This window comes from Pteropus alecto, unplaced genomic scaffold (genome assembly GCF_000325575.1).
Source record: "Pteropus alecto unplaced genomic scaffold, ASM32557v1 scaffold45, whole genome shotgun sequence".
NCBI lineage: Eukaryota > Metazoa > Chordata > Mammalia > Chiroptera > Pteropodidae > Pteropus > Pteropus alecto.
This window is the reverse complement of record NW_006442491.1, coordinates 21,036,040-21,061,011: the sequence shown is the minus strand read 5'-3', so window position 1 is coordinate 21,061,011 and position 24,972 is coordinate 21,036,040. Positions and strand designations below refer to the sequence as shown.

Genomic DNA, 24,972 nt, shown 5'->3' with positions numbered 1-24,972 from the left:
TCTACCCACCTTCCCTCTGGGCCTAGAGTGGCTGCCTGAGTCCTTCACCATGACCTGCTCTCTGAGGTCCTCAGAACCCCTCCAACTCCATGAAATTCCCCTCATCAGACTCCCTTGATTCCAACGAAGTCTACCACAAGGAGCTATTGGCAGAAATGCCAGGATAGAAACTCTGAATAGAGTATAAATATTTATTGATCAATTCCTGGATTTGCTTGGGGCCTCCCTGCTTATTCTCTCATCTAGTTTCCTATGGATTTTGTTCTCCTTTTCTGCTAGAGGAATTCACTGGGTCTACTCTGTTCCTGGGGACTGGACCTTACCTGTGAACCTTTAAAAAATGTGTCTTCTTGTAGGAGAAGAAACCCATCCACCTATAATGGAATTGCATGGAATGGTTATTTAGAGATCATCTAGTATTCTGAAGTTTACAGATGAGGAAACTGAAGTCTGGGTGAGGAGGAAAGACTTGCCCAGGGTGACAGAATGAGTGAGTATAAGGGAAAGGACAGGAACTTGAGGCTTCTACCCCCAGTTCTTACCTCTTTACTTTCTCCTCCTAGTCCTTTATTCTCTTAAAATCTAGTATATAAAGTTAACAGAATTGTGGTATATTCATCCAATGGACTACTACTCAGCAATTAAAAAGGGATAAACCACTAATACCTGCAATCAATATGGAAGAACCATAAAATACCAGGCCGAACAGAAGAAAACAGATACAAAAGAGTACATACAATATGATTCCATTTATATAAACTTCTGGAACAGGCAAAAGTAATGTATACTGACAGAAAGCAGATCAGTAGCTACCTGGGGATGGATGGAAGGACTGACTACAAAGGGGAATGAAGGGAATATTCTGCAATGATAGAAGTGTTCAATATTTCAATTATGGTTTTGGTTACATGGGAGTATATATTTGTCAAAACTATACCTCGACAAAGTTAGTTTAAAAAGAAACATTGAAATATATTTACTAAATTTAATTTAAAAAATACAATATGACCACTGACATACATGCACAAAATCAACCTTGACCAACTCATTTGAGAAGGGCAAGTTTAGCAGTTCATAACTCCCAGGTCAGATGTTTTCCATCTTTGAAATGAGGTTGTCACAGATTTTGGTCAGAACGTCTTTTTCCTTAGATTTTGTTCAAGAACTTCCTCTGTCGTTACAGAGGAATCTAACCTGACTTGGGTTAGATTAGAAAGCTAGTGACTAATACCTCTTTGCTCTATATCCAGGTGATTTATTAACTTGCTAGATTTAATTTTTCTTCTGCAGGGTCTTTCCAATCTTTTTAGTTCTGTCTTTTAAAAAAAGTATTTGTACAAGTAATAGTAATCTAATATTTATTCCTTTCTATGTTCCAGGGGATGTTCTAAAGGTTTTTCATGTACTATCTCATTATAGCATCACAATGATCTAGTGAGGGAGCTACTCTTATTTACCCTATCTTACAGGTTTGGAGCACAGAAAGTTCGAGTTATCTGCCCAAGGTTTGACAGCTACTAAGTGATAGACTGGGATATGAATCCCGTCAGCCTGGCAACAGAGCCCATAGAGCTCTTAAGCACTACATGGCATTGCCTACCAATGTGATTTAAAAATGATAGCAAAGCCCTTTCGCCTCAAGATCTCTTACTCACTGGTGCCAGACATACCACCATTATTGTGTCCTCCCTTGCAGTTAAATATTGCCCTCTTTAGATTCCTGCCAAAATAAAACTAGTCAAGAGAGAGAGAAGACTAAATTCCTACATATCTAGTAGGATTGGTTCTTCAGATAACCCTCTCTCCACTGAATGGACTGAGAGAGAAACACAATTTGGGAGGTGGGGAGAAGGGTGGTGGGACATTGAAGGGGATAAACAGAGAGGTAAGAATGCATAGCTCGATGTCTGAATTTTCCTGGGCTGGCCTTGCTCAACCTCACAGCAATGGTGACCTCTGGAAATATGACCCTATAGTTGGTCAATTGGCTCTGGTTCTCAGCCTAGAACACTGGGGACAGGAAGCCAAGTGGGTGAGAGGTAACAGAAGAGGCTCTTTGGAGTGATGCCAGGAGTAGCCCAGGTGCCTCCTTCTGAGATAGGGTGTCCTTGGGGAAGGCAGGTGGGACAAAGGGCATGACACGAATCCTTCTCTCAGAAGGAGGGTCAGCCTCACTCCTTTGCCAGGGGATGGTTGTATTCTATCTGCCAGAATGCTATATTTAAAAATTAAAATTTAATTTAAATGATGCAACAATTTACATAAATATTGCATAAAATCTAAGCAACTCTTGTAATATCTAAAAAATTATGAACAGAAAATTCGCACAAGATAAAGTCAAAGTCACTCTTGACTACTCCTTCTTCAGTCCCATAGACTTTCCACCACTGCCTCTAATTTGAAGTGTATCCTTCTTTCCTTTTTCTGCACAACATATGTATATATACATAGGAAGTGTTTTGTTTCACAGGGCTTGTTTTGCATTATGTTTTAGAATTGTGCTTTAGGTTTAGAATTATGCTTTAAGACTTTTTATTTACTTAGTTACAGGCACATAGTTCAGAATTCCAAAAGTTCAACAGGGAATACGGTGAAAGCAGGTGTGCTGCTTCTCCTGTTCCCAACCATCTGGTCTGTGACCTGGAGACAATCACCAACTCTAATTTCCTGTGATTCCTTCCAGAGATATTCTATGCATTTAAAATCCAATATATGTACACATATATGTATTTTTCATACAGATAGAGACACTTCTCTGCCTGGTTTTTTTTTTTTTTTTTCACTTTACAGCATATCTTGCAGAACTTGCCTTATCAGTATGAAGAACAACCTCATTATTTTTCGCACTTGCATAGTATCCAATTATATGTATGCACAATGTTTATCAGTCCTCTGTGAAAAGGTTGTTTCCAATATTTTGCTATTACAAACAATGCTGCAGTTGATGTTTTTATACATTATTTTGCATATTTATTTGTAAAATAAATATTTACAAGTGGGGATTAATCAGTTGGAGTTACCCAAAAAGTTTAAATAGCAATGTAAAAGTTGATAGATATTGCCAAATAGCTTCTAGGATATAACAATTTATATTGCTTGTAGGTTTGTTTGTTTATTTCTACATAAATATATACTCTACCTTGACCTCACATTTTTCACTCAGCAATATGACTTGGAGTTCTACCTATGTCAATACATGTAGATCTACCTCATTAAAAAAAAACCCGTCTTATAGTTTCCCATTGTATGGCTGTAGACAGCTTGTTTAGTTGATCACTTATTGATGGACATTTGGGTGGTTTTCAATTTTTTTGCTGCTGCAAACTATGCTACAGTGACTATTCTTGTATGAACAGAATAGATTTAAAGAAGTGAACTGCAAGATTGATAGGTATACATATTTCACATTTCAATAGATGCTGTTGAATTGCTCTTCCAGAATATTGTGCCTGTTTAGACTGCTAACAATAGTGCATGAGAGCTTTAGGTTTACATTTAGAACTGGCCCATGTGATTCATCCTGAATCAAAGCTCAGTTTCAGTTATCACTGGGATCATCCAGGCCCTGAGTTTCCCCTCTGCAGAATCTGAGAGGACAAGCTGAATGTTGGGAAGGATAAATACAGACGAGGGGCAGGTAGTCCCCTCGTAACAGGACCCTCGCCAAAGGAAAGGCTACTAGACAGTGAGCTTGAGGGGTCTGAGTGGAGGTTTGGTATCAACAAATGCACTGAGCATATACTCCATGCCAGGTCTTGGGCTGGGTGTCTTGACCCAGAAATGAGTCAGACCCAGACTCTGCCCTTCTAGAGCTTGATACTCAAGGAGAAAATAGATAAGTAAACAGACAGTGATAATTCTGTCTACTAAGTATTGAGTTGGACTTCCTTTTCTGAAAATATCTGGAACTTCCTGCTACATAACACATGGAAATGCTAGAAATAAAAACAACAAGCATCCTTTTAAATGCACAACTGAATTTTTAATAGTTAGGGTTTTAATAGACAGCTGGGAAGTTGAAGCCTTGGGCTTATGTGAAGTTTACAGTTGGAACGAGACCCTTGATCAATCTAGGACCCTTCAAGGCCTAAACCCACAGTAAAAGAGTAGACTGGGGGAAAACAGACATCTAACTATTAGCAGAGGAAATAAATCCTTGTGTCCTATGTGTCTGTCTTGACTCAGTCTTTAGATGGCAGAAATAAACTATTTCCTGAGAATTTGAAACCACATGCCTGTCCTCAATGAATCTGGGGTTCATATTTACATCCCCTGCATGGATGGGAATCCTGAGGCTGAGAAATTAACATAAAAGGAGACCTACTCCAAAACTATCTCTCAGATGCCTAGCAGAAACAAATGCAAATCCTCTTGTCCTGTTTCCCACTTGCAGGCCACACAGAACTCCTATATATAAAGCCCTTCCAAACATTAGGAAACAATTCACCACCAGTTAGATTCAGTCAGTAGACATAACAAACAGAAGAATCAGACTCCCAAGAACTTCGAATAATATTATTATCAGATACTGATCATTAAGTGCAGGCAAGAGGTAGCTGCTAAGTGCTTTAGGAGCATTGAGAATAGACTCCTTGATGGATTCAAAGTTCTCATAGAGAGGGAAACTTTAAGAATGGGTCTTGAAGGATAAGTAGGACTTTGCCAAGTCAGGTACTGTTGGGAGTAGCTGGTAAGGTGTACAAAGTAGAATGTACCAAGGGAATGACTATTGGTAGTTTATTTTCTCGAGTGCATATAGGGCAGAAAAGTGGGGGACAAAGCAGGGGAGGTAGGTAGAGGGATACAGATCATGCTGGCCCTTGCAAACCATCTTAAGGACTTTGGTTCTTAAACCAAGCGCAAAGGAAAACCAGTGAAGGGTTTTAAGTGAGGGGTTAGTGATAGTCATTTGTTCATTCATTCATTCATTCATTCATTTATTCAACAATGGGTGTCAGGCATGAAGAATGGAGAGTGGCAACAGGAGACTAGTCAGGAGAGTATAGCAGACATCTAGTTGAGACATGCTGGTGGCTTAGACCAGGGTGGTGGCAGTGAAGTTGGAGAGCAGGTGGATCTGACTGATATTTAGGTCAAAGTTTGAAGGTGGATTGTATGCAAGGGATGGAGAAGTGGGAGGTGTCAAGACTGATTCCCAGGTTTGGCTGAGCAATGAAAAGATTGGTGGTGCCATTCACAGAAATAAGGAATTAAAGAGGAAGAGTGAGTTGCTGGAAGGAAGATCATGAACTCAGTTTTAGATATCTGGAATTTAAAGCAACTTTGAGATATCCAGGTGGAGCTATCCCACCTGGTAGTTCGATACATGCCTCTGAACCTCAGCAAGAGAAATCTGGGCTGGAAGTAAAGAGCTGAGTGTCATCAACATATAAATGGTATTTGAAGCCAGAAAAGTAAATGAGAGTCCTCTAGGAGGCTGAGTTCCATCTCTTGTGTTGGTTAAGAACTTTTGGTTGCAAGTAACTGAAGATTCAACTCAAACTAGATTAAACTAGAAAAGGAGTTTGGTTGAAATGTTCATCAAGAATTGCCTTCTGGCAAGACTTGATCCAGTAGTTCAAATAATCCAGTCTTTTCTAATTTCTCCAAAACACTTCCTAGGAGTTGGCCTAGTTCTTGACAGGCTCTTTCTTTGTAACCACATGATATTGTAAGGGAATGGCTCTGCCAAGGCACCTGTCCTCAGGGTTTTATGTAAGGCCAGATATCTGGTTCTTTTGGGGCTCTTACAATACTTGGGTCTGATGGTTGAGGAAGGAACTGCTGTGGTTCTCCCAGGGGCCTCACCAGAGACCCAGTCCAGAAAGAAGAGGCAGATAGTGTAGGAGTCAGATGGTGAGAAGCCTGGTTTCTGGGCCCAGTGCCATCACTGACCTTCTGTGTAATCCTAGGGCAGGTGCTGCTCATTTCTAGGCCTTAGTTTCCCAATTTGCACAATGAATTAGATCAGACCTTTCCTAATTTTTCAATTTTAAAGTTGTCTTTAATTATTTTTCCCTGCATGCCACTGCCTTCCGCTCACCCCCATTTGTTGTTATTAAGTTTTTATATAGTTTATTTCTTCTGGCAAAAAATCTGTACAGTCACAGATCAAGCCAATGTAGTATCTTTAACCCTTCTTTTTGCTCTCATAGCAATCTTGACTTTTTCACTCTGTTCTTGGGTTTCTTTTGCTGATTATCTTAGTTCTTTTCTTCTTATCTAGGCCATACCTTGCAAATCTATGTTTGGGTTGATTTCTTTTTGCATAATCCAAGAAATTGTGAAGTTTATCAAAGTTTGCTGTTTTGCCACAACCAAAATGGGTTCAAATCTGAAGACAAAGATAATTATCTGGTATGTTCTACATTTTGGTTCGTTTTTCTTGAATTTCTAGTTTTAGCACTTCATAGGGCAAAGGACCTCTATGATCATCTGTTTCTGTGGAAAAAGGTTATATGTCATGAACTTTCTTGCTTGGCTGGTTATTTGTTTCATTCATAATGACAGCTGGTCATCAGGCAGCCAGAGAAAAATAAAACCTTCAGTCCTGTTTAAAAATTTTGTATACTCATCAATCTGAGATTGTTGCTCTATATTTCTCTCTCAAATTTTTCTTAATGAAAGTCTCAGAGAACTGTCTTTCAGACCTTTATGGCAGCCAAGGTCTGAGTGCTGGGGACAAGGTATAGGGGGATTTGGGAAACAATTGATCAATGCTACCGCCAAAATATCTCTTGAATCCACCTACTTCTCTCTGCCATGATGGTCCAAGCCACCATCTTCTATCATTTTGTTGACTACAGCAGCTTCCTCACTAGTATTCCTGGTGCCACCCTTGCTTCCTCCAATTCATTATGCATTCAGTAGCCAAAGGGATATTTTTAAAATCTAAATTGTGATCATATTCCAACTCTACGTGAAACCCGTTAGTGGACTTCTCATTCCTCTTAGAATGAAACCCAACTTAGCAAGATAGTCTACAAAAGCCATTTGACCCTTGCCTATTTCTCCAGTCTCACTTCTTGCTCTTTTCACTCCATATTGGCCTCCCTCATTGCAAGCTCATTGTAACCTCAATCCCCTCCTCCCTATAGACCCCATTTACTATTGCCAGTTTAATGTCAATGGCTCATTCTCATCCTTTAGGTCTCAGCTTAAATATCGCCTCCTCAAGCAGGCTTTCCTGGACCACCAAATTCAGTCTATATTAGGTCCTCCATTATTCATTATAAATGCTCATGGTATGTTGCCCTCATAGGTCTAATCACAACCTCTAATTATTTTATTTATCTGATTACTTCTATTTTGTATGACTCCCTGCTAGACTATAAACTCCAACATGGGAGGGCCTGTATCTCTTCCTCATCATCATTGCTAGTGGATATTTACTTTTTTCCCCCTACATTCACCATCCAATCACCCTTTGCCTTCATTCTAATGACTTTATCCAGTTGTTTTCAGGGTATCCTGACCTCAGGCAAGAATAGTAAATTCATCTTCTGACTTCTAACAGATCTTTTTTACTTGCTCACCAACAGAGAGCAGGTATGTCAGGTATGGGACCTAATCTCAATCTTGTGCTCTTTCCAAGCACTTTTAGTCTTGAATGGCATGATGTAAGACCATTGAAATCTGGTTGGAGTTCACTCATTCTAGTGGTGGTAGCTGGATGACCTGACAGGTGGTTCCTGCTACCCAGCCCTGTGTTGTTGCCTACATGTGTCCTGACTATTCCAAGTCTGGCTCCCAGTCTTCTTTTTGGCCCTGTGAGCTCCCTCATAGCATCCTAGTTAATTCCTTTAATATTAAAGATGGCCATAATCAGTTTGCTATTTGGAATAAAAAAAATGTACTGGATAGACTGTATGCATACAGCACAGGACCTGGCAATGGTAGGTGTTCAATAAATGCTAATGGAAAAACTACCCGAGTGTGTGGCTTAAAGATGGTTACTTAATATTTCAGAGCCTTAATTTTTCCCACTTGTCATCTAGGATCTCTGGTTTCCCAGGAGAGAAATCGACTTGCTTGCTCCTTTGTTATCTTGTTTCTTTCAGTTTTCTACCCTTCCTTCTCAGCTATGACAACAAAACAATCCAGCCAAACTTGACTCAACTCAACCCCAATTCTCCTCATTTTCTCAGGCAGAGTAGCTTGACCACAGTATCTGGAGCTAACATTCAGAACCTGGTTATGCCATTTACTAACTGTGTGTGACCTTAAACAAATTACTAAATCTCTTTGTGCCTCAGTTTCCTCATGTACATGTGGTGATGGGGAAATTATAGTACCTTTAATAGTATATATATTAAATGAGATAAAACATGTCAAACACTTCGAAAAATACTTAGCACATGGTAAGCACTCAGTACTTGCTAGCTATTGTGAATATTTTCATCTTTTTGTTGCAAAAGCTACTGGATAGCTATGCCTTCAGTGTAATGTTTTCCAGAGTATGGCTTTTGAACCATCAGCATCTGAATAAATTGGAGAAATTAAGAATGCAGGTTCCTAAGCTCCATTCCAGATCTAGTGAATCAGTCTCTAGAGTAGATCTTCAGAATTTACACTTAAAAATACATCTCCCAAATGATTCTGATGCTCAGTCATTTTTTAAAGATATTGAGACAATACACATACCATAAAATTCACCTATTTAAAGTGTATAGTTCAGTGGTTTTTGGTGCATTCACAGAGTTGTGAGACCATCACCACAATCTAATTTTAGAACATTTTCATCATTCCCAAAAGAAATCCTATACAAAAAGAAATTCTGCAGCAGTCATTTCCCATTCCCTACATCCAGCCCTAGGCAACCACTAATCTTTCTGCCTCTGTAGATTTGCCTATTCTGAATATTTCATATAAATGGAGTTATACAATATGTGGTCTTTTGTGACCGGCTTATTTCATTTAGCATGTATTCAAGGCAGCATGTATCAATACTTCATTCTTTTTCATTGCCCAATTATAGTCAATTGTATAGATATACCATATTTTGTTTATCCATCCATGGCAAACAAAATAGATATTTGGGTTGTTTCCACTTTTTGACTATTATGAATAATAACTATGAATAAACTATGAACTTTGTGTACAAGTTTTTGTGTGGATGTATGTTTCATTTCTTTTGAATGTATAGCTAGGAGTTGAATTGCTGGTTCATATGGCAACTCTATGTTTAACATTTTGAGGAACTACTAAACTGTTGTCCAAATTGGCTACAGCATTTTACATTCTCACCAGCAATATACGAGGGTTCCAATTTCTCCACTTTTCTTGTCAATACCTATTATTGTCTGTCTTTTTATTATAGCTATCCTAGTGGGTGTGAAGTGATAGCTCATTGTGGTTTTGATTTATATTTCCCTAATAACTAATGATTTCCCTAATAACTAATAACTGTCTGTCTTTTTATTATAGCTATCCTAGTGGGTGTGAAGTGATAGCTCATTGTGGTTTTGATTTATATTTCCCTAATAACTAAAACTTTTCACTTTTGGCCATTTGTATATCTTCTTTGGATATATGTCTATTTAAATCCTTTGCACATTTTTAATTGAGTTATTTGTCATTTTATTATCAAGTTCTAAGAGTCCTAATCAGATATATGATTTGCAGATATTTTCTCCCATTCTGTGGTTTGTCTTTCCATTTCTTGACGATGTCCTTTGAAACACAAGTTTTAATTTTGATGAAGTCCAATTTCTCTCTTCTTTTGCTACCTGTGTTTTTGATGTTTTAAGTAAGAAATCATTGCCTACCTCAAGGTCATGGAGATTTACTTCTGTTTTCTTCTAAGAGTTCTAGCTCTTATATTTAGATCTATGATCCACACACACTCATGTTTAAGAACCATGGTTTGGGTTATATTGCCTACCTATAAATGGCTAATCACTGTTTTTCCCAAAGACAATCCTCACCCTAAGAAGAATTTTCAAGTCATCTGTTAGGATGGTGCAAATAATAATAAAACAGCTAACAATGTATATTGAGCACTTGGTATGTGCTAAGCATTTTATATTACATAATCTTGTTCAACCTTCACTGTAAGGTTTGTGTTGAAAACACCTCACTTTTCATGATGTAATATACTTCACTTTAAGGTAATATAATACATACATCTCCTCTTTTTATGTAAAAAGGATACCAACACTTTGTGTTTATGCTGGTCTTAGCCTATCAATAACCAATATTGTGGCTGGACCAGCCCTTGTGGTTCTTATTATAAGATGCCCTTCAGCAATAACCATCAGAAAACTTTGAAAAGTATATTACTCACAAGACCTGAAAATTACAGAGCACACCTGGAGCCACACAGAAGGGTTAAGGGGCAATATGGGCCTAGAGTTCCACTTTTATTGGGGTCCTGGGTGGGGTCCTAGAGTCTCATGGGCTCACTCTTTATTGGTGAATTTAAGAATTTAAAGCATGGGAAGAAGAAAAAAAATAAAGCATGGGAAGAGAAAAAAACAAATACCTTAACCCATATCTCGTTTAGAAAAACAAACTGCAGCTTGCTGCCAGCATTAATTTAATTTTGTATAAAAACACTCAAGGCTGAAGCAAATCTGACTGGTTTTCAGTGTGAAAATAAACTATAAAAACTGTTCTCGGAGTTATTTCTAAACAGAACTTGTCTCTAATTCTAATGTAACAGAAATGTATACATAAATTGGGTTCATCAAATGAATTTCTGGTTAACAACTCTTCGAGAACAATGTTAACATCACGTGTAGGAATGCTATGTTTTCTAGGATTTGGCACTGTCAGTGATCGAGAATTGCTATATTCTGTAAATGGAAATATCAATACTAAAATCAGAATGCTATAAATAGAATGATGTCATTTGTTTCCAAAGACTATTGATATATTAGAGCGATGCAAAAATAAGAAAGGTGAGCTATTTCGTGGCAAACTTGGGGGTCAGTTTAGAACTGTAATCTGGGAGTTATTGCGAAGTAAATGCTGCAGCTGCAAATGTCGCTGTGAGTATTCTCAGGACAAAGGGGAAATGGGTTAAGATGGTAAGTTATTGAAATCAACCAAGACCTCTAAAACAGAGAACCAAGGGGCCTCAGTGGGAGGAGGCAGTCTGGCTCTTTATCTAGTTGTATGTCTGGCTGTGTGTTTATTTGAGATAGCCATCTTTGAAGTGGATGCTTAGCAATCAAAGCTTAAGTCTGGTACTTGCATTACAAAAAAGAAAACAAAAACAATGTCAGGGCTTACACCACATATTACATCTTTAGGAAGGAAGGTTTGTGCAGACTAAATAAACTCATGTGTGTTAAAAGTATGCCACAATGCTTGGCAGAGCAGCGCTCAAAGGGTGAGAGTGCCTCTTTATTCCTTCATGATCCCCTCTCCCAAAGGTGATCTGCCCTCCCATTAATAAAGAGAGCTACCAGCTCCAGGATTGATTTTTGCATTTTAGCATCTTGCTCCCCTTTTTCTTTCTCTTATCATGGTTTGTGATTTTACTTTTTTTTTTTAAATTCTTAAGACTGTCGCTTCTCTTCAACTACTCTTCAAGTTCAATAAAGCCAGGCGGTGCAACTTTGTCACTGCAGTATTCCCCAACACCCAGTATAGGGCCTGGGGATATAACTGATGCGGGATGGGGCAAATTCTCCCAAGTGTGGGGAGACTAAACCCTGCACTGAGAAGAGGGTTCTTAGAGGAGAGTGGAAGAAAGAACTCAAACACATGCCAAAGTTAGAATCAAAAGGAAAGTTTACTAAAGAAGGGGAAAAGCAAAGGCTAGAGGAAGCAAAGACAGAAAACCAAGACAAGGAAAAAAGCCCAGAGTGTGTATGTGGGTGTGTGTGTGTGGGGGGGGCGTGGATCCAGTTTATATATCATTCTTTAGTTCTTGTGAGTTACAGTTTAAAAACTTTGTTTACCCATTTTCCTTTGATGTGGACATATGATGAGGAAGGATAAGTATATGATGAAGAAGGATAAGCATATGTAGCATGAAAAGGTAATATGTAGAATGAAAGGCCTGCTGGCAGTCCCAAACTTTAATCCATAGGTTTTAGCCATAGAGAATGACTTTATTTTGTGTAGGGTGCCACTTAAAGACTGTTTTCCCTTCAGGGTGTGGGGAAATGGGTTGTTAGCAATCCCAGCAGAATTCTTCCTTTGTTCTACAGGTTTCCACGTGGTCTGGCTTCAGGGCTGATCAGCATATTACAGTCCCTGAATATAGCTTGATTTAACACTTTAGTTCTCTTGCCTCCTCCTTACACTAGAACGATCTTTTAAAAAACATACACTTTCTGGTTTAAAATTCTCCAATGGCACATGGATTGCACTTTGAATAAAGCCCAAATTCCCAACGATGGCAAACAGTCCCTACTTGATTGTTCTCTATCTGCCTCTCCACCCACACCTTCTGCTACTCCTTCCTCTTGAACCATACCATACTTTTTTCCTTTCTCAAACAGGCCTTGCTGTTTCCTGACTCAGAGTCTGTGACCTCCACTTGAAAGCTCTAATTAATTTCTCATCCTTTAGGTCTGGCCTCTTTCCAGAGCCTGCCCTAACCATCCTGTTCAGTGTTACCACTAGCTTGCCACCAAATTGTTTTCGAACATGCAACCTGTTCCATTTTATTCGCAGATCTGAAATTTCCTTATCTATTTAACATTTAAGCACTCACTATAAGTACTTTTCATACATTAACTAATGAAGTAGTGTGCTATTTAATGCTTATCAAAGGGTTCTCCAAACTCTAAAACCCTGATTTGCAGTGTGTGCTCATTTCTGTGGTAAACACTCCCATCAGGAAGAATTTCAAGGTACCAATCTGATATCACTGAACACGGATTTGGGAAAGGGAGGACAGTAGTGCACCACTATAAAATATTTGCCATAGTGACACAGCAGTGGTAAATAACCTCAAGAGCACAGATAAAACAAAGTGTAGTAAAACATAAGTGATGAGTTTTGAGTATTACTTTGTTTTTAATGTTATTTAGTTGCAAGTTTATATAATTTAAGTTTTGATAATGGTTGTGCTTCAAATCGACTGGCAAAGTTTCTAAGCATTCCTCAATAGTTTCTAGAGAGGCTGTAAGAGCCAAAAAGCAGCACAGTTTTCAGATAAGGGACCTGAGGCACAGAAAGGTTAAGTAACTTGTTCAAGGCTGCGAAGCTAATAAATCTGTCTACTACTCCAAAATGTATTCTCCAAGTCCAATATAGTGCCTGGCAATAGTTGGCGTTCAATAAACAATTGTAAATACATGAATACAAATTTAATATTCTTTAAAAACATCGAAGGGAAACATTTTAACATTAAAAACATTAATACAAGAGTGAAATTACTATATCTTTAAAACTCGCTCACAATCCTAAGGAGAAGACTGCCTTCACTTGTCTACTTTCAGCAGCATTCACTCCTGAGCGCTTTTACAATTCACCTGCTATTATAAGAGACGTAGCCCAAACCTTTGCTACAAGATCGAGACGCCCTGCTGTCCGTCGTCCCGCCTGCCTCGCCGCTAGGCTTTCTGGGAGTAGTAGTCCTCAATCTGGCAGCTCTCGCAGCAGCAGGGAAGCGCGCCGGACCACGAAACTACAGAGTGGCGCACAGGTCGCGAAGCTCTTCCGCCTCGCCTTCCCCTCCCTGCCGGCGCGCCAGCCCCAGCTATCATGGCGGCTCCCTTGGCCCTAGTGCTGGTGGTGGCCGTTACCGTGCGGGCGGCCTTGTTCCGCTCGAGTCTGGCCGAGTTCATCTCCGAGCGGGTGGAGGTGGTGTCACCACTGAGCTCTTGGAAGAGAGGTGAGCCACCGGCTCGAGTAGGCGGACAGGTCCTGCCTGTGCTCTCCTGGCCTCCGTGAATGGGAGGCGGGGGCAGTGGTCGCAAGCTCAAGATTCTGAGGGAACTGACCCGCTCCGGCATCCTCTGAGAGGGCAGGAGGGCGGGGCCTGAGGACGCTGCTGGCGAGGGAGGGGGGGCGTAGGACTGTGTGGCGAGACGTGGGTGCTAAGGGTCGGATCTCCTGAGGGGTTGGGACGCGAGGGGGTGTGTCTTACTCAAGTCCTGAGCCTAGGGGTGTGGTCTGAGGAAGGGTCGGGTTAAGAAAAGGGCGTGGTGGGTGGAGTGGGAATCAAAGAGGGGCTTGGGATTTGAGGCATGATCGCTAGTGGTGCTCTTTGGTATACGGGTTGATGTGTGAGGGGTTCGCAAGTGAGAAGACCAGTCTTGTCTAGGCGAGGAGCGTGCGTGAGGTGCTTAGATGCCTATTCTTAGTTTGTGACTTACAGTGCAGCTTTTCCCACTGCTTCTTATTTCTTTCAGATCTTCATTAAACATTGTTTTATACTAATGCCTACAATGAGACAATTTGGGCAGAAGATCCTTCTAGTGAGAGAGACACAAACACATAATCATTTATGAAAAGTGTACTTCCAATGTACAGCCATTTCCTTCCTTGGAGTTCTGACCATGAAGAATGTCTTCCTTTCCGGTTTCCTAAGGATGAGGGATTTGAGCTAACTCTTGAAGGATGTAGAGTTTGGAAAGGGAGATTGAAAGAGGAGTTCTGGGTAGCTGAAGGTAAACAGGATCAAGAAATGTTGAAAGATGTGAAGTGTCCAAAGCAGAGGGGTAATGGGGTGGGGGTTAGGACCAGAGTTTGAAGATTTAAAAAAATAAAACACTTTTTTTTTTCTTACTGAAGTACAGTATACATACAGTGCCCATAATAAATGTAGAACTTAATGATTTTTTACAAACTATATACACCCATGTAGCCAGCAGCCGGATCAAGAAACTGAATGTTATCAGCACAGCTGAAGTCCTCTTCCTGTGCTCAAACCATTAAATTCTAGAGTTTTTATGTTATCCCGTAGACATTTTGGAATGGCGAATGGCATAATGAATGTGTGTTTTGTGAATACTTAGAGCTAAGGTTTCTAAATAGACAGTATATATCAGTGACTATAAGCTTCATTTTATTCTCCAGTTATTCAGTGTGTTACATGGTGTTATTTACCCCATTTTAGAGTTGAGGAAACATATTTAGAGAAGTTAATTTGCGTAGGTTTCTCAGTTGGCAGATGGTAATAAAGGTAGTGATAATTCACATGTGTGTTGATAAGAGCTTAGACTTGATATCTTTGCATATAATTATTTGTTGAACAAACTGAATTGTTTGTTGAAGCCACTTGCTTCCTGCTTTCTTCTAGATACCAGAAGACCCAAATATTTGGATCTCCTCCTCTCTGCTCTCTTAGCAATTTTACATACGTCTATAAAGGGCTTTTCTCATTTATATCATATTTGTTTATATTTGGTTTCTCACTGTACTGTGAGCTCCTTGAAAGTCAGAACTGTCTCATTCATTCCTGAATCCTTTGTGCCTGGCATAGAGTAATTGCATAGTTACTGTTGAATACATATTGAAGAAAATGTAAGATCTGGTTAATTATAGGGTAGACAGGGTGAAGGATCCAAGATGAGGCAATATAGTATGGTGGTTAAGAGCACAGGGTTTGGGATCTTAAAAAGGGTTGTAGTCTTTCTCTGCCTCTGCCACTTACTATCTGTGTGACCTCTAACATCAGTTTTCTCATCTGTAAAATAGGAAGTTATAATATGTACCCTATTAAATGAGATAATCCGTGTCAAACCTCTTAGCACAATAATGGAAGTCAAAATGGCTAATTCTAAGATTTTGTGTTTAAATAATAGAGAGAAGAGTGGTGATATTGGGTGAAATAGGTGAGTCAGAAAAGATAGCAGTGTTTGATGTGTGTATAAGGTGATAGTAAGATATTCAAAGGATTAGGTCTGGAGCTTGGGACTAGTGTCAGAGCTAGAGAAGGAGATTTGATAATTATCCATCTGGATATAATTAAGTCAGGATACTTATTTGTTTCATTTTGGGGGGTTACAACATCTGTAAGTACCACCTGTTGTAAAAATATACTTTAAGATGGGATATTTTAAAAAGCAGTCGATTGTATTAAGCCCTAAAATGCAGGCATTTAAAAATATTGAAGTAGGAGCTCTTCTGGTTTCACATGACATTTTGTTTTTTAAGTGACCAGCTCTTTAGATGAAAGCCCTCAGATCCAAATAGGTTTTGATTGGCTGTAATTTTTAATGGGAATAAGTGAGAAGTTATATACTTTGAGGGGATGGTTTTTGTCTTCAGATATCTGAAGGGTTTTTAATTGGTGTGTTATTAATTTTTCATGTGCAGATGACAGAGTCGCAACTCAAACTGTCCAAATTTTAATAAAAAGTGAACTTAAAATGCCTACATAAGAGAACGTAGTGAAAGGGTAGATCCTGACTTTAGGCCTAGCTGGATCCAGAGACTCAACCATCTCGTCATGTCTAATTCTTTTTCCATCTTGGCATTGACTACATTCAGGAAGGCTCTTCCCAGGTATTGGCAAGATTGGCCTCTAATAGCTTTTGACTTTTATAACCTTACAGTGTCAATCAAATCCAATGGAAAGAGGGCGCCTCTTCTTTGATGAGCACAACTAAAAGTCTTGAAATTGAGTCATATTGAGCTTATTTGTGTAATATGCCAATTCTTCAATTGTGGTCAGCCTGGGTCATATATCTTTACCTCTTTGGAGAGAGAGCAGTCTCCCAAACTGTGGAAGAGAGAGTTATCCCATAGGAAAATGATGATACTGTTACCAAAAGAGGGAGAAATTGATACTGGGCAGGTGGAAATAACGGATATCCATTATAATAACAAAGAGATCTTTTCTGTGCCATTCATTCCTACAGATGCATTAGTTTATTTGCTAGTCCAACTAAAACTTATACAAATGCAAGCATGTGCTTCTCAGTCCAATAAAAATAATAATAACTAACACTGATGTAATGCTTTCTACATGCCAGGCACTGTTCTAATCACTTTAGGGATGCTAAAAAACTAATCTCTAAAATGGCCCTATGATATAATTACTATTGTTCAGCCCTATTTTGTAGAATGAGAAAATCGAAGCACAGATATTGTTGCTCACCCAGTCACATAGTGTTTTATGTGACTAGCTAACAATCTCTAGGCATGTCTGTTCCACCAGAGTTCACTTATCTTGTGTAGAAATCTCTCAGGAATAATTTTGGAACCTTCTGTCATATTCTGGTATTTCCTCAGCCTTTGACCTAAAGATTAGGAGTTAGTATGGGCTTAGCTTCTTGAGTTCAGGATAGAGTCAGCTATTAGTGCTTATTTAGAAACCTACATCCCATGCAGCTTTGAGAGTCAAGGTCAGTAGGAACACTTCTGATTGCACTACTTAAAAAAATTTTTTTATTGTCAAATAAAATACCAATTAGTAAACCACACACAACGATGTATTGTACAGTGAATTATTATAAGGCAAAAACACTTTTGTAACCATCATCTAAGTAAAAAAAATGACACTCATGTGGCCCTTTTCCACATGCCACATCTCAACCACAATCCCCTCAGCCCCTCAGAAGTAACAATTATGCTGATATAGTAATTATATATTTGCATTTTTTGTTTTATTACCCAGATGAACATCCTTAGACACTATAGCCTAGTCTTACTCTTTAAAAATATTTTTGTCTTTTAAATCTTTCTTAATCTTTAAAGTCCCTGTCCATCCCGTCCTTTTTTTTTTTAAGTATTTATCTGTTGAAGAATCTAGACCATTTGACCTGTAGAGTTTCCTATAGTTTGGGTTTTCCTGATTGTGTATTCATTGTACAGTTTAAGATGTTCTGTGGCCTCTGTATTTCTTGCAAATTGGCAGTTGGCTCCAGAGACTGGATACCACTAATTTTGTTTGTTTTTTAGCTTTTTATTTGAAATAATTTTACGTTTACAAACTATTTGCCAAGATAGTACAAATAAAATATAAAATTAAATAAATAAAAATAAATTTAAAAAGACAGTACAGAGAGAGCCCATATACCCTTTACCCAGCTACCCCTGATGTTAACATCCCACATAATCATGGTACAGTGATCAAAACTATAAGAATAATATTGATATAATATTATTAACTAAACTATAGTTGTTATTCAGATTTTACCATTCTTTCCACTGTTTTTTTTTTTTCCCCCTGTTCCAGGAGCTGATTGAGGATCCTGTATTGTATTAGTTGTTGTGTCTCCTTATTCTCTCCAATCTGTGACAGTTTTATGACCTTGACACTTTTTATGACCTTGACATTTTTGCAGTGTACTTGGCAGGTATTTTGTAGTATGTCCCCCAATTTGTGTTTGTCTAATGTTTTCTCATGGATTGAGATAGTGGATTTGGGGAAAGAATCCCACTGAAGTGATGTGACCCTCCCAATGCATTGGATCAGGGAGTACATCATATTGAAATGTCTTATTCCTGGTGATATTAACCTTAATCCCTTGGTTAAGGTAGTATCTACCTGGTTTCTCTACTGTAAAATTACTGTTTTCTTTTTTTAATTAATGAACATTGTGGGGTTATACTTTGGGCTGTATAATATCCCATTTCTCTTTAAGTTTTTGCTCACTACTTTTTGCATTTATAGATTGATCTTGCCTGTAACAATCATTTCTGTGGTGTTCTAATGGTGACTTTTCTGTTTTCTTTATTCTCTCTCATTTATTAATTGGAATTCCTCTGTAAGACAGAGGTATCTTGTATGTATGTATGGATGTATGTATGTATGTACGTATGTATGTATTATATCAATATGAACTTATGGGTCTTTATTTTGTTCTCTAGATTATAATTTATTAATTTTGTTGCTCAAATTATTCCATCTTTGGCCACTGGGACCTCTTTCAGGTTGAATCCTTTGTCCTTTTGACACACCTGCTCCCACTTTTTTCTTTTTCTTTTTCTTTTTCTTTTTTTTTTTTTTTTTAGCACTGAGTTACCTCCTGGAACCACAAAATGCTCCAGGCTTATCTTGTATTTTCCTTGGTCCAACCCTGGAATCAACTACTTCTCCAAGGAGCCCTGGTTCCTTTTATTGGAGAATGTTATTTAGAAACCAAGATCTGGAAGCTAGGTGTTCACTGCTACTGGGATGACACTGTTTCTTGGGCCCTTTGGGCTAGGAATATAAGGATATCACTTCTTTTGAACAAGCTGAATATATGTCCTTTTTGATATGGGAAGCTCAAAGACAGTGTTTGCTTTATACTAGTGATATGCTTTTATTGTCACCCATAGGAAAAGTGCAACAGTGTAATTAAATAAGAATTCTTGCTTTCTGGGATTTATCACTTAAGAGTTGACTCTATCAAAAAAAAACAAAAAAACAAAAAAAACTTATGTTTTAGAATAGTTGGTCATAATCAAATAGCTTTTATGGTCAACTGTTGGATAGTAATCCTATGAAGCAGAAGTATTATTCAGTTGCTCTGGTTTACTATTCTTGGGTTGTATTTTGAGAGGCAGGTACTCTAGGAAAAAGAATAGCTTAAAGCTGTGGGTTGTTTGTTTGTTTTTAATTGAATTTTTTTTTTAATCCGAACAGGCATTTTGTGAAACCTACTTTAAAATGTTTCCAGAAAAATATTGAAACATTGTTTTATGTAATAAAATATAGGGTCTCTGGTTATTCTTTTACACATGGAATAGATTTACTATTATATTCTAGAGGATTTTGGTACTCTGTAGCTCACATGTTCTCAAGCACACTGAAGGCCATGCCAAAGTTTTCAATCACATGCACCAAACTAAGAAAAATAAGGACATTGTAAGAAGTTTATCATAAAGCTAAATATATTCAAGTAAAAATATTGTGAATTTATGCTTACGCTTTTTTTTTTCTTTAGGCGAGGCAAACCTTGGTTGACCTCACAGACTGCAAGGACCTTGTCAGCTTACAATTCTTTATTTTTTTATTTTTTATGCCTACAGCGCCTGGTCTTCCTAGGTGGTCTCCCATCCAAGTACTAAGCAGGCCTGACCCTGCTTAGCTTCCAAGATCAGCCGGGATCAGGCTTGTTCAGGGTAGCGTGGCCATAGGCTGCTCTTATGCTTTTAATGTTATAGATGATTGTAGTAAATGTTAGTGGTTTTTTTTTTTTTTAAATGTTTTTATATGAGGTTGACTCTTCCTCCAGATCAATTATCTATTAAATACTATGTGGTCATATTTAATCATCAAGGTAGCAGAGCCACATTCCAAGGAGTTGCCAGAAAACACATTAACAAATTCACCAGTGTGCAGTATCTAGCCAAAATATATCTGAGAAAAATTACATTTTAGACTATTGCCTGAAAGGTGTGCAGTCTTTTTCTAGCTATGTAACTCAGAATTTCAGTCTGGAGTAAGCCAGTGCAGACTGATGTTCCTGGACAGCATCTTACTGGTCCTCTGTAGAGTTGCTTTTACTGCTCTGTGGTAGGATGCCATTGGTTTAGATTGAGAGTTGCCTTGTGAAGTGGTCTGATGAATCATCTTCATGGGTCTCTAGTAAAGCTGTTAGTGAAGGGTTTAATAGTTGTGTTACACAGCTTCTTTATTTGGCTCCTTAAGGGAAGTTTCTTTCTGGTCCTAGTATAAGGACTAGTTACAATTTGCTCAAGCCATAGACTTTGTTTTATTTTATAGCCACCGTGAATTGTGAAAACTGATTAGGCTTCTTTCTAGGTTGGCTCTGTAAAGTTTAAAGCCATATTTATGGCCCATTTATTACAAATATATAGTTTTTTTTTTAATAGGCTTTATCACTTCCATTCTGTTTATTTATTTATGCTTAAATAGGGAATTCATTCACATGGTTTAAAAATCAAAGGCACAAAAGGCTATGTGGTTAAAAGGCATATTTCCACCACTTTCCTATAACCATCCAGTTTTGTTCCCTGAAGGGAACAGTTTCTCATATATATCAATTTCTTATATATATTTATGAGATATTTTATGCATTTATAAGCTTCTATATTTTATAGGTTTTCGTGGCTGTTTTATGTTTATTCTTATCTTTCACTAATTTTTCTGTTTCTTTTTAATAATTATAAAGTAATACATACTCATTGCTAAAGATTCAGAAAATAAAGAAAAGATAAAAGAAACTAAACATCTTCTGTAATCTTCTCACCCAGAGATGGTCACTGTTAACAATTTTTTTGTTTTTTTGTTTATTTTATTTAGTGTTTGTTTTGTTTTATGTTTATTTTGAGGCATTTATCATTAAATACATATTCTCTCTCAATTAAAAGAATGAATACTTATAAATATTTAAGATAAAATTTGATTGTATTTTACATACTGTGTTACGACCTTTGAGAGTATTTCATAGACATCTTAACTTCAGTAAATATACATCTGTAATATACTTTTTTATTTTAACTCTTAATTTTGAAATAAATTTAGATTTTCAAAAAAAGTTGCAAAAATATACATTTTCTGTTTACCTTTCATCCAGCTTCTTCTGGATATAAGATATCATCTTAAATAACCATAGTACAGTGATCTAACCAGAAAATTAACATTGATACAATACTATTAACTAGTCTACAGACCTAATTAGAATTTTACCAATTGTTCCACTAATAACCTTTTTCTCTTGTCCAAGATCCAATCCATGATCCCACATTGCATTTAGCTGTTATGTATCCTTGGTCTCTTCTAATCTGGGATACTTACCCAGACTTAACATTTTTAAAGAGTTCTGGTCTGTTATTTTGTCTCTTGATTTGGGTTTGCCTAATGTTTTCTCATGATTAGATTGAAGATCTGTTTCTTTGGCAAATATAACCACATTTTTGGCATAAGGACCACAGAGGGTTTTTATCTCCATCTCAGTTAATCATATCATGAGGTACTTGATGTTGATAACGTTACCTGGTCATTGCCTTACTGGTGATGTAAACTTCAGTCACTTGATTAAGGTAGTGAATGCCACGTATATGCACATAAAATTCTTATTTTTCCCCTTGCAGATATTGTTCTCATCATATTTTACCCACTAATTTTAGTATCCATTAATAATACTAGCCTTTTAGAATTATAGGGTCTATCATATGTGGCTTTCTATTTTCATCTTTTCAACTACATATAATACTTACAATTTTCCATAAGGAAGAGACTTCTTTTTTCTTTACTTATTTGTTCAATTAAGTCATAGCATGATTTTTAACTATAAACTGTATCAGTCTATCCATTCATCTATATTTATATACATATAGCATAATTTATTTAAGTAAATCTCCATTAATGGACATTGAGATTATTTTTAATTTTTCAGTACTCTGAGTGTGATAATGAACATACTTCTTTGGGCACTTGCCCAATTATTTCCCTAGGATAAATTGCCTTAAGAACAATCATTTCTGGGTCAAAAAGCACACACTTAAAAAGTACATATTTCCCTGAGGAAAAGTTAATACGATTAACACTCAAGCACATATGAGAATAGCTGCCTCTTTCCCCAACCTATGGACAACATTTTTACCAGCTTCTAATTTGTTATCTTACTGCGTTTTAGAATAGAGCAGAATATATATAAATGAAACACTTTTTAAAGTAAATGGAAGTTACAAGGAAATCACAGGAAGCCTGTAGTTTAATATAAAATGTTCTTCTAATGAGTGCTTCCCCACAATGGAAAGGAATACTCTATATGGAAGAAACTTCCCCATTATCAGAAAAGTTCAAATCAAAACTTAAATCCACTTGCTGGGAATGAGGTAAAAGGGGTTAGATAAACTGTAAGGCCCTTCTTGGTCCTTGGAAAATCTAACACTTTGGTTTATGGACATCTCCGTATGTCTCTGAAGTAAGAGTGAACTTGGATGTTTTACTTTTCAGTGGTTGAAGGCCTCTCACTGTTGGACTTGGGAGTGTCTCCATATTCTGGAGCAGTATTTCATGAAGTAAGTATTCTTGTTTTTCTGTTGTTTTTTTTTTCTCGGTACTAAGAGTAATTTATAGCCACAGATACCAAAGCTTAACCTCAAGTTAGTACAGACATTTTAAAAGATCTTGAAAATCATATTTAGAAACAGCTCTTTTTTAAGATGTCCTTCACATAAGAAAGTTTCACGATTGCAGTGGAAATGATCCAGATTAAGATTGTACTTTGGAAAGGAGATGAGAATCCTGTAGATGTTACCATTTTTATTGACAAGTAAATAGTTAACAGTTCCCAGTCCGTGAATAGGTTAATCGACATGTAATTGGTTCTTTGGAACATACTTTTCTGTGAAAACTATGACAGCAATGTTGGTTTCTTAGAAAGCCAACAAAAGCCTATTTAAGCCATAAAGTTAGTTCTTAAGAATAGTAAAATTGGGAGAAAAAAAAAATGATGTAGATGATAGAGGCTTTGTTCATCCCTCTGGCGACCATATCAAAGTTGTGACAGAAACAAGGAGCAGCAGCAAGGAAAAATCGCCTGGGATCTAGAGGAAGAAGCCATACAACTAGGGAGAGGTCCAAGAAAGCACCCTGGAACAGCAGAACGTTCGATGGGGCAAGGATGCGAGGCTGTCCAGTCCCGGGTGGCTGAGTGAGACAAAGACTGTGGCAGTGGCAGTAGCAGAAGCCTCTTAAAGGGGCTGCATCTGCAGGCGGATTTTCGCGGTAATGGACCTGCTCGCTCTGATCACCAGGGCCTATTCGGCTGCGCACAGGAGGCACCAGGGACTTACAGGGAGACATCGTCAGAATGAGGCCAAGGCAAGACTCATTCAGTACAGAAGTGCCGGTGGTATCCATCGTTCCCTGTTGAGCCCTTTCCCTCTACAGTATGCGGACACAACGCCATAGCCATGACATCATCAAACTGGATAACAGAGGATGCTCTCCCCAGAGAATTCCCTGAAACCCTGTCTCCCACAACTCGCAGCTCCACCCACGCCATATCCTGGTATGACCTCAGCGAGTCTAGTGCTCCTTGCTAAGCAGCACCTAGATTCACACTGGAGGCAACTGGCCTCGGTTTCTAGTGTGGCCTTTTGAGGCAACTATAAGCACAGCATCTGTGGATTGCTTGCTGAATCTTAACAGGTGGCCCTGGAGGGGTAGAGGCTTGGAGTAAATTTGGCCTGCAACTGAACTCCTCTCAGGACTGTGCCATGGGACACTTACTTCACAAATCCACACTAATAAGACTGGGAGACTTAGGAGCTTTGCTTAGTACATAGAAACAGACATGGATAGGCAGCAAAAATAGGAAGACAGAGAAGCAGAAACCATATGACAGAACAGAACAAAGATCCAGATATAATGGAGTCAAGTTATCTAACAGATGCAGAGTTCAAAACACTGGTTATAAAGATGCTCAATGAACTTTTGGAAAGTGTAGATAAATTCAGTGAGAACTTCAACAAAGATAAAAAACATAAAAATGGAAATGGAAATTATAAACAAGACCAGTCTGAAATGAAGAAAACATTATCTGAGATGAGAAGTATATTAAATGGAATAAACAAAGGAATAAACAAAGTGAATAAAGAAGAGGATCAGATGCCCTATCTAGAGGATAGGAAAGCCAATCAGGACATTCAGTCAGAATAGCAAGAAAAAGGATGCCAAGACTATAAATATAATTTAAGGAGAATATGGGACACTATTAAGGCTCCAAATATTTGTCTGATTGGCATAACTGAAGAAAATCAAGATATTGAACAGCTGTTTGAAGAAATAATAATGGAGAACCTTCCTAATCTGGTGAAGGAAATGGACATAAAACCCCAGGAAGCTCAGAGAGTTCCAAAAAATCAAGGATCCAAAGAGGCTCACACCAAGACACATCATAATTAAAATGCCAAAGGTTAAAAGAAAGAATATTAAAAGTAGCAAGAGAAAAATAGATGGTTATTTATATGGGAACATCCATAAGACTGACAGCTGATTTCTCAAAAGAAACTATGCAGGACAGAAGGGCTTGGCAAAAAGTATTCGACAGGATGAAGACCCAATATATACAACCAAGAATACTTTATCCAGCAAAACTATCATTTAGAGTTGAAAGACAGATAAAGAGCTTCCCAGACAAAAATAAGCTAAAGGAA

The 24,972-nt window shown here is 37.9% G+C and overlaps 2 protein-coding genes and 1 pseudogene across 4 annotated transcripts in view; 1 reads left to right on the top strand and 2 right to left on the bottom strand.

Annotated features, from left to right (window-relative positions):
- Positions 1–13,508, bottom strand: part of TP53INP2 (tumor protein p53 inducible nuclear protein 2) — a 29,179-nt gene extending 15,671 nt beyond the window's left edge. For 2 of the 3 annotated variants that reach the window (XM_025039810.1, XM_006921740.3), the window contains exon 1: positions 13,434–13,504. The gene's annotated coding sequence lies outside the window, so the exon portion shown is untranslated. Of the gene's footprint in view, positions 1–13,433 lie in introns of all 3 variants that reach the window. The other variant, XM_025039811.1, reaches the window with a different exon arrangement.
- Positions 13,509–13,612: 104 nt separating this feature from the next.
- Positions 13,613–24,972, top strand: part of PIGU (phosphatidylinositol glycan anchor biosynthesis class U) — an 83,432-nt gene continuing 72,072 nt past the window's right edge. Inside the window, exons 1-2 of the mRNA XM_025039809.1 lie at positions 13,613–13,795; positions 22,766–22,830. Coding sequence (XP_024895577.1) covers positions 13,666–13,795; positions 22,766–22,830 — 195 coding nt within the window. The 5' untranslated portion in view covers positions 13,613–13,665. The remainder of the gene's footprint in view (positions 13,796–22,765; positions 22,831–24,972) is intronic.
- LOC112471162 lies at positions 19,861–19,979 on the bottom strand (annotated as a pseudogene).